Source organism: Tachypleus tridentatus, chromosome 4, assembly GCF_004210375.1.
Source record: "Tachypleus tridentatus isolate NWPU-2018 chromosome 4, ASM421037v1, whole genome shotgun sequence".
NCBI classification, from domain to species: Eukaryota; Metazoa; Arthropoda; class Merostomata; order Xiphosura; family Limulidae; genus Tachypleus; species Tachypleus tridentatus.
Window position 1 is genome coordinate 80,459,159 of NC_134828.1, and position 10,937 is coordinate 80,470,095.

At 32.1% G+C, this 10,937-nt stretch overlaps 1 protein-coding gene across 7 annotated transcripts in view; it reads right to left on the reverse strand.

The window, feature by feature from the left end:
- The window catches only part of LOC143249527 (uncharacterized), a 48,490-nt gene extending 40,662 nt beyond the window's left edge, over positions 1 to 7,828 (reverse strand). For 2 of the 7 annotated variants that reach the window (XM_076499531.1, XM_076499530.1), the window contains exon 1: positions 6,618 to 7,825. In XM_076499531.1, coding sequence (XP_076355646.1) covers positions 6,618 to 7,422 — 805 coding nt within the window. In that variant the 5' untranslated portion in view covers positions 7,423 to 7,825. Of the gene's footprint in view, positions 1 to 6,617 lie in introns of all 7 variants that reach the window. The other 5 variants (XM_076499532.1, XM_076499533.1, XR_013027817.1 and 2 more) reach the window with 5 other exon arrangements.
- Between the last annotated feature and the right edge of the window lie 3,109 nt (positions 7,829 to 10,937).

Below are 10,937 nucleotides of genomic sequence, written 5' to 3' on the forward strand. Positions count from 1 at the left end.
TTTGGGGGCTATAGATTTTGCAAATGGTAATTTTCATATGAACAAAAGTATTTTTAAATGTTATCAAAATTACTTTGCATATTGGACAGTGAACTTTAAAAAAAATTCTACAGAAACAAATTTTCAATTAAAAAATCTTAATACTTAATTAGAAATATGGTATTTTGTGTATAATAACTTATAAAAACTACTGATAACCTACAACATTATGATAAATGTACATAAAAAGTGACAGTGTAACTGCTCTCTTGGTTACTCTGGTAGATACAGGCTGGGGGGAATCTATCCATACCATAGTATCAATTTCTAGTCTTAATTAATATCCAAAAAAGGTTTTCCTTATTGTCAAAATTTATGCTAAACTTATTTCAAACACTCCCTAGTAAGAAATACTGCAGTTTTCAATCATTTTGTATACAGATCACTATGATGAAAACACCTCATTTCTATCTCAAACCTGTCCAACAAAGTTAAGAAATTTAAGTAGTAATAAAATAGTGTATATATTCAGTTCTCAAGCATTAGGCTTAAAGGTGTCATCAGTATACTACTTGTATTTAGTTGATTATTCCAATACTACAATGGTTACAAAATGTAGATGTAATGAGTACAAGAAATGGATTTTATCCTGGAATTCAGAACTGTCACGTGTTTTTAAAGAAGCTGGTAGTGAAAACTTGCAGTTTGTCCAGAGAGTTTACAAGTTGGAGAATGAATTGAAGACTACCCTAAACAAGCTATAGGTGATGGAAATAATGAAGTCCAAACAGTGGAAAAGGGCATCACAGTTTAAAAAGGAAGATTAATATTTTCCCTACCTGAAAATATATTTCAGATAGTTACTTCCCTATCTCCATCAATAAGAGCTATTAACTTATGTTTAACTACTATGGAATTTTCTGTCCATACCACAAGGAAAAGGTTCTATTAAGTAACACATTTCAGCCCTTAGATTGAACAGATAAGGAGCTATGAAGAATAAAATAAAATGAATTGACAGAAATGTTAGGTATGAGTGAGTTGATGTATGCACACATCAATGTATTCCATAATGTATTTTGCTTTTCCTGATCACCAAATGAGTTTCACTTGTACAACATACCACACGTCTTTTGTGATGCATCTTATGTAATAATACACACTTGTCAAGAGTCCACAAAATCTGGATTATTTGTTGAGCTAGTAAAAGCCACTGTAGATGACTCTCACATTCTGAAACATTTGTCACAGATAGTACACTTTTATATTGGGTAAGAATAGTTTGTTTGCAAGGGCTATTAACTTAGCTGTAAGGGTACTTTGTGTATACAAGAACTAGACAGTGGTGTGGGCCAGATAAATTACACACAGATTAAAAAAAGATGCAGAGAAAAGTGTAATGTAGGGAAAATGTGCAAAGTAATTTTGAGGGTGGGTTGAATTGTTACTAGTGTAATGCCAAATTAAGAAATAAAGCAGATACATTTATAGCACTAGTTAGAAAAGAGGATCTTGACATAATGGGTATAACTAAAACTTGGTGAACCCTTTCACAAAAGGCTTGGTATAACATACAAGTTCATCTACACATTAGCAGATGTTAAGTACTTGTACTACAGCTTTTGATACAGGATGTGTATTTTCACAGAATTTGGTAGACTTTTAGTAAAGATTATAATATTTTGATAAACAAAAAAGCAGATTTTGCAATAAAATATTTGCCAAAAATTTGTTTGTGAAAACAGTGTGTGTTTTGTTAGTAATCTGAAAGCAAAATGATTTCACGTTATGATTAAAAATTTCTTCTTCATCCAAAAAATCAAATATTTAAGTAATCTAAAACCTCCTAAATACATTTCAAATGTTTGTTTTCAGTAAGACTGTTTTATTATTTTCTATAACCTATGATGGGTCTGTCAATTAACCAACCTTACAACCACTACAAAAAAGAAAAAGGAAATAAATATAAATTATGCTTTTTTTCTCATGCAATAATAACTACATATTATAACATGAAAATACAAATATTTAGACAAAATAGTTTAAGTCTCATACGATTAACATATCCAATAATATAAAACTGGCCTTTAGTCTCTCCACTCTTGGCTGTGTTTTATTGGACTAGTATGTTTGTAATATACACTCACATTTCAATTATTATACATTACATATGTATGCAAATTATTACTATTTAGAAAAAGTTACCAAACCTCTTTTTCTTAAGATATTAAATAATAAAGAAGTAAAGCACACAATTATCTCTTCTAGCTATGACCTTTGAACTCAGTTGCTGCTATACATAGGTTGCTAAGCCTTTTAAAATTTCATGTGGAGTATATCAATTTTTTTTTATGTAAATAACTATAATTTTACTATATAATTCCACTATTTAATAATTTCAGTAATTAAGCTGTATTTATGTTTAAAAATATGAAACTCAAGCAGATACAGACACAACATATCTTCTTGAAATCGTTTTGAAATAAGATGGTAGCCTTTTCACAGATTAAAATGGCTAAGAAAACTAACAAGGGGATACTACAAGCTGTTGATTGGTTATTCAAGTTACATACTGAAGTGTATGTACGGGATTCAAAAATGGAAAGAGGTGAACAGGACCAATATTTAATTCAGTATGCAAGCCATATCTCAGCAAAACAGAGATACAAGATTCTTATTTCGTATTCCAGCTCATCAATATTGGTAATTGGAGCTACACAAAACCATTCTGACATCACAAACATCTAATTTTAAACTGCTGCATTTTACATACCAAGTTTCTCACTAATATCTATATTTAGGCATATTCTTTTAATATTTACTTCTAAATAAAGAATTAAAACATGTGTAATATTAACATTATTTGAACTATAATCTTCAAGTTGATTCCAAACTTAATGACATTAATTCCTAAAATAGTAATTCAATTTTGAATGCAATTCACCAATCGAGATTACATTGTTTTTGACCAACGACACGTTTCATAAAAGTTAATAGGCACAGAATACTAAAGGAGGAGTAGAGCTAGATGATACAATCAGTCAATCAATTATCTATGAGCAATTACATGAACTAGTCTCACAAAAATAATTAATTAATCACAATTAGTGTGACTAGAAAAAGTACCTTCCCCTAAAGATGCAAAAATAAAAGTTAATTTATTTCATGGACTTTAAAAGGTTAACTGTATTGCACTCTTGGTTCCACTCAGAGCCAATGATCTGTGTGACTTACCTTGAAAAGTAATTGTTAAAAATGGTTCTTTTGAAGTTTGAACAAAACTACACGAGGGCTATCTGCACTAGCCATCCCTACTTTTGCAATACAAGACAAGAGAAGGCAGCTACTCATCACCACTCACTGCCACCTCTTGAGCTGCTCTTTTATCAATGAATAGTGGGATTTACCATGACATTAGAACCCTTGAACCTCAAGTTGTGAGTGAAGCACCCTAACCATCTAACCATGCTGGATTTGTAAGCCATAACTAAAGAACTGCTCAAAAATAACATATGGTAAGTTTACATTTTTCCTTCCTAAATTACACCACATTTTGCAATGTGAATTACTGAGTTAATAGTTCCTAACAATTTAGTGTAGAAATCCTGCTTGTGAAATACAATTTGGCATCAAAATTATTCATGCTTGTATTCCTATCATTTAAAAAGCGAACACTGAGCTTTACAAATGGAAGACAGCTGAATGTTTGGACAGACACCACAACCTGCAATGAATACAAGATTCCTACCATCCAAGTAATTATAATTTTGCCATTATTTTTTTCCTTATTAAGCAGAAAGCTAATAAACAAACCATCTGTGATTTGCCTACTGCAGTTGTTGAAACTAGGTTTTCAGCATTGTTATATATTTTTAGATCTTAAATGAGAATAATGGATTACTTTTTTTGGCCATCTTATGAAAATAATCAATCAGATAATTGTAATTGATAAATAAGCCTCAACCCAACATTTATTAGATTAGCAAAGTCCACTTATTGGCCAGCTTTATGAAGGAGTGGCTTTATATATAAAAAATGAGTTAAATCCTGCTGTGGATATCAAAGATAATAGCAAGTAGATTGAATCTCAAAGTTTCTACTAACCTTTCAAAAAATTTAGTTTTATAAGCATATCATACTATAATGGACTTTTTGCTTCTATGATACTGGAAAACTTTTATTACACAATGTGTAACCCCCATGTTCACAAAATGTTTATCCTGTGTGCATGTAGATTTGCAATAGGTCACAATTTTTCCAGTTTGCCTCTGTTTCCCATCACAAAGAATTTTTTCTCCATTCCCAGGGTGCAGGTATGACATTATGAACATGTCATACATGGAATTAATTCACTGACACTATGGGTAACTGGCTAGTGCTTTCTAAAAATCTTTCTCACAGTAATATCAAGTCTCCAACATACTGTATTAAAATACTTAATTTCTGATATAACAATAGCAGTATTTCACATCCAAATATCATGCATATGAACATTGGTACAAGAGATACTAGATATCTCAAAACTGTTAAGTTTGTGGATTGTTGAATATTTAGACCCAAAAATATTAACTTGTTAATGACAATACAATATATACTTTTCCAGACATTATTCCACTTTGAATTCAAAAATTGTTTTACTTTCTTATACACAAGTTTATGAAAGTACTAAAGACTTAAGTGTTGTACCTATAACTACACAGTTATTTAAAACTCTTTGTAATCAATCAAAAGAAGCAACAACTTAATTTACTAAGCAAATGCATGCTTAACCAAAGCAAAATTAGAGTATTTTGAAATTATCTAAGTATTGTTGATTTAAAGTAAAAAAAAAAAAACATTACAGTAATAAAGTTATTTTATAAAATAAAACTGTTGATAATTAAATCTCCATCTTACAAAAATAGAAACCAATAGAGAATGAACAAAAAAATTATACTAGGAAGTCTTTATTGTTTTATTTTTACAATAATGATGTGTCAAATTTAAGTTACTAAATTTGCAATATTTTTTATATGTAACAGAAACTTCCAATATAATATAGTATTTCTTATTAATCAGGATGAACAATAAAATAATAATCTACACAAGTCAAAGTTAAAATCATGTTACTACATTACATGATATTAAAAGCTTAAATCGATCTTTAAATAAATGCATAGAGATTGGGAATAACAACATTTGGGTCACATATTTTAAAATGTATGCTATAAACCTTATTATGAGATGGACAACTGAATTAAATCTGGGTACTGTACAACTATAGAAACTTTTCAAAATTCAAGCTAGACACGTTTCTTATAACAAAAAAAAGGTGATGACAAGTGAAAGGACAAGATTGGTCCATTAAGGGTATAAGTGAAAAAAATTAAAGAAAGGTATGGGAAATGTAAGGAATTTATAGACATGAAAGAACTTTTGAAGAAAAATAAACTTAATTTTTATTCTAACAGCCCTAAAGCAACTTGGCAACTCTTTGAACATGGTTAGTAACTTATCATACAAGTTATTATCAGTCACAGCTGGACAATTAGTGGAATCTGATAACTGAGTCATCAAGCTCAATGTTTACATAAAACTTGTATAGTTGGAATAATCCAAGACAGAAATAAATGGAAACCGTAATTCTGTTAGCTGGTTATTTTCATGAATTATGACACTAATCAATTAAGACAGACATGCATTAATTAATCAAAAACAAATAATAATTAACCATAACATTTCAAATTAATAGTTGGAATAATTACAAATCAAACTAATTTTGTGGTTACTTTTATGACATTAACTGGTTTAAATCACAATTTTGAATTTCAAATACTTAACATTGTACTAACTGATATAATCAATGCTCTTAGGTGACAGATTAATCAAGTTAATCACCAAATTCTATCACTAATATAACTACTACCACCTTGCAGGACAAAAGCAATACATTTTAGTTTCTACCACTAAGCTCTTCTACATTCAAAACTTTAGCAACCAGTGAGCAATCCTCCTTGTTTTCCAGTTGACCCACTGTTTGTGACATGAAAGAATGTTGAAATACAAATCAAGCAACAGAATTCAAAAACAAAGCATAGTCTACAGGTTAGAGAGAACCACAAACCACTTTTATATGTTCAGACAACATTTCTTGGGGAGGGTAGGGTATTTTGGACAACTCTAGAGATTGTTTATGCAACTATTCTACATAATATATTTGAATATACTTAACTGTTGAGTCTCTCCCTAAAAAAAGTATATGAATAATTTCCTTCCATGTCCTTACCATCAGCCCAAAGTTGAAATCTATTTTGGTTTTTTTAGTTTAAAATAATTTGAATTATGAAAAAGGTTTACATATCTAGAATGATTTTTTTAGAATGCATGAAACAAACGATAAAGAAATAGATCAATAATTGTTTATAAAACTATAGATCTTTGATAAACATGACTAAAGATAGTCTTAAAGTTTAAAACCTGAAATTTATCAACCTAATAAACGTACTATAGTAATACTATTACTACACTCCAATAACCTATATTAATATCCTTACTTCTGATTACATTTGGGATAAAAAGTACTTAGTATTAACCGCCAATTTTGTTCACATGTAAATATCCAGTTTATAAACACGTATATATATAAAATTTATATTTACCTGTATGTGTACGAAGGTGATTTTTCAGGTGAGAACTTTTACCGTATGTTTTTGTACACCCCACAAATGAACAAACAAACAGCGTCTTCTTTGATGAGCTGGTACCATTTTGATTTTCCAAGCTTCTACCAACTTTTTGTTTCACTCGTTTAGAAGATATCTTCACACAATTTTCTTCTATTCCTCTACTTTGCACAGGGAGTAAAATATCTGAAGGTGAAACAGATGAATCAACATTTTCATCGATCACAGTGAAGTATTTTTTATTAGTTTTAGACATGCAATGATCACTTAAAGTCTTTGCTAGACTTTTAGTTTTACTACAAGACTTCGTTCTTTCTTCTACCCTTTTACCACAATAGGATTGTTTTTTCTTCAAATGTTCATCAGGTCGTGTTACTGAACTTTCTGTGACTGAAGATGTTATAATGGGTGTTACATCAAGGGCTGGACTTTTTCGATTCACAACGGAATTTGAGTTTTTCTTAAGTTGAGTTAAATCGGTTAAAATCTGAGCAATCATGTTAAAAGGTTCATTAAACTCTTCTTTGGATAAAGCGTAAGAATGTGATTTATACTCACTGTTAGTATTCTGTAAATATATTTCATTGTTTGTTTCCATGTTGGCTGTAGCCTGCTGGTTTCCCTTGTCTTTTTCCCGCGTTGCTTTGACACAATATTGTTCCAGCTCTGTGGACCATCTGGTATCAGAATCACAACGTGGCTTTGAGTTCGACATTGCCACTAAACCTTCAGCAGCTAAACTAATTAGTTTATCAGAACATAAAGAATTGTTGAACTCCATTGCTCTGACGATAATTTTCACAGCCTTTCATATGTCATACCTACTTCTAAAATAAATTTTAATGATGGTGGCTAGGCGCAATAATAAATATATTTCGTAAACCTAACGGTGCTAAAAACCTTCCCTGAAATCGAAAGTTATCCTATGTGCTTTTTAATATTTACGTATAAAATCAGCAATAAACTTTATACGTTTTAATTCGTTGTGGGCTATGATTTTCAGCAAAAACCTATACAACAGTGTAACCTTGCGTCATTTACTAGATAAAATCATAGAAACCTCAACTACTACGGTACGGCCACTCTTTGTATATTGTACGACACATTGCAGCAACGACCAAGATTTCTTCAACCCGAGGCTCTAAAACTGGGCGTGGCAACAAAACCTAACACGGTGAGCGAGACTAGAAATGGGGCACCACGTGCGAGGTAGCTATGATTGGCCAAGCAAAGAAAGCAGCTGGTAACCTTGCCCATGAACAAAGAAAAATAAAATAATGATTATTGTTTAGCATTTTTTAAATTTATTTGTATTTTTTGGCAGGAGAAGAAGTTTTATATATATATTTATACAGCCACTTAGTAAGTTTATGATTTCGGGAAAACTGATGTTTGCGTCTTGAAATAATTTATATTTTATGATTTGAAAAATAAAGCCAATTTATAATTACCATGATTTGTCTATATACTATGTAGGTTTAAAGTAACATCACAAGATATCGAGATAAAATCACAGTCAAATTATATATATATGCCTGTAACTAACCAAACGACCAATTTCAAGATTTAATACCGAGATGTTGACTTTAGGCTTTCAGCTGTTTTGCTAACTTTTTTTAATACCTTACTTTTCTTTGTGCAGTATATTTAATATAATATTCACGACGAACTACAACAAAAGAGGGAATCATACAAATAATCCTTGACTGGTCAAAAAAAAAAAAAGAGTATAAATTGTGTGGTATAAACATGAAGCAAGACGAACATTTAAAAAGCAGTGTCTTTTACCTTACTATATACTCAACACGCTAAATCGTTTTTTACTAAATTGAAAATCAAAAATTTAACCTTAACTATTTTGCAACTAACTCGACATTACAATCAAGTTATATACACAAATTTATTTAGTTCGTTATATTGTGCAAAATAAACAAACATAATAACTTAAGTGCGTTATAAAATACGCATATATTTTACGCATATAGAGGGTAGATTGTCACACAAGAAAGGCCTGGCATGGCCTAAGGCGTGCGACTCGTAATCCGAGGGTCGCGGGTTCGCGCCCGCGTCGCGGCTCGCAGCCGTGGGGTGTATAATGTGTCAATCCCACTATTCGTTGTAAAAGGTAGTCAAGAGTTGGCGGTGGGTGGTGATGACTAGCTGCCTTCCCTCTAGTCTTACACTGCTAAATTAGGGACGGCTAGCAGATAGCCCTCGAGTAGTCGAAATTCAAAACAAACAAACAAACAAACAGTCACACAAGAAAGGCCTGGCATGGCCTAGCGCGTAAAGGCGCGCGCTATGTAATCTGAGGGTCGCTTGCCAAGCCTTGCCCTCCAAGCCGTGGGGGCATTATAATGTGACGGTCAATCCCACTATTCGTTGTTAAAAAGAGTAGCCCAAGAGTTGGCGGTGGGTGGTGATGACTAGAGCTGCCTTCCCTCTAGTCTTACACTGCTAAATTAGGGACGGCTAGCACAGATAGCCCTTGAGTAGCTTTGTGCGAAATTCCAAAAACCAAACCGTCACACAAGTGAGTGGATAACGGGTAATTTCAAGGCCTTTACCGTATCTTTACGAATTTGTTTTCATAATATATGTTTTTGGGTGTGTTTTTTTCCCCATCACTGTGAATGTGCGTTTTTCTTTTAATAAAGCTACAGCAAGCTATCTGCTGAGCCCACCGATGGGAATCGAACGCATGATTTTAGCGTTTTAAATCCGTAGACTTAACGCTGTAATAGCGGGGGTTGTCACTATGAATTGATCAATTGTTGCTCATTTATATAAGCATTTGATATGCACTAACCCAGAATGCTTTGTTATGTTTTATTATTTATGTAAATTTCCCATTTTATTTTCCACTTTCTTCCTTTCTTGTTGTCTTTCTGAATTTTATATAAATTTCTTAAAGGAACTTTTATATAAATTATTTGTTTATTTCCTGAATATTTTCATGTACTGAAGTTTCTATAGTGATTGTTAAGTTTATCGTATTGAGAATCACGATTTGTTTAAAACGGAAGAGTTTCAATAATCACTGATATAGGGTTAGAACCGTGATTCCCAACCAGGGGTGCGAGTTTGCGTTCTAGGGGGTGCGAGATAGCATTTGTTTTGGCCACCTTTACCTTTATTTTTAAATAAATAATTACTGTGAGGAATGCAAGAACAAATTAAATTTTTTTAAGGGTGCGGGGCATAAAAAGGTTGGGAACCACTGGGTTAGAAGATACCAAGCGTCAATAATAGAAGTGTTTACTATGGTCTACATATATAATAACCTCAAGAAAATAAATAATACGTAAAATATAAATATGCTTCCAACGTCAGTTCTGAACACCTGCAAGGGCCTAGCATGGTCAGGTGGTTAGGGCGCTCAATTTTTAATCTGAGGGTCATGGGTTCGAATCCCTGTCGTATTAAACATGCTTGCCCTTTTGCCTTGTGGGTGTTATAATGTGACGGTCAATCCCACTATTTATTGGTAAAAGAGTAGCCCAACAGTAGCTTGTGATGTCAAGCTGCTTTCCCCCTAATCTTATACTGCTAAATTAGGGATGACTAGCGCAGATAATAGCCCTTGAGTAGCTTTGCGCGAAATTCAAAAAACAAACAAGCAATCTTTCAGTTGCATATTTTACAACTGAAAGATAGAGAATCGAATCCCTGATTAGATCCTTGTAAATCTGAAGAATCACCACTGTCCCATCGGGAAACGGAAAGAAGAGGACATCGAAGTAAAAATTGAAGCTTTAATAACATACAATATGTTTAAAAACACGTTTGTCGTATATTTAATCAATCCATTTTGAATAACATTCTAAATGGTTATGTGCTGACGACGCCTATCATTTCCATGCTATATCGATGCGAACTCTTTAATTACACTTTCTATAACATAAAACAACTTTCGTGAAAAATATTGAATAATTTGTTAAATTTATTGCTTTTCTAGTAAATTTTACCAAAAATTGACTTATTATTTACTACTTACAGTTGATAAATGAATTCACGTAATTAAATCGAGACTATGTAAAAGTTTATTGAGAGATTACTTGTTTGTTTGTTTAGAGCAAACCTACAATGAGCTAGCTATTTGCTGCGTCTAATGTGTGGAATCGAACCCCAGATTTTAACGATGTAAGTCAGTAAATATACAGCTATCCCATCAGGGGACGCTAATAGGTTAAAGAAAAAGAAAAATGATTCACAAAACACCGATTTATCCAAGAATGAGATCTAGCCTAATGGTAGCGTATTGGGATACGTTTAAACAGTTCCAAGATTCGAGAC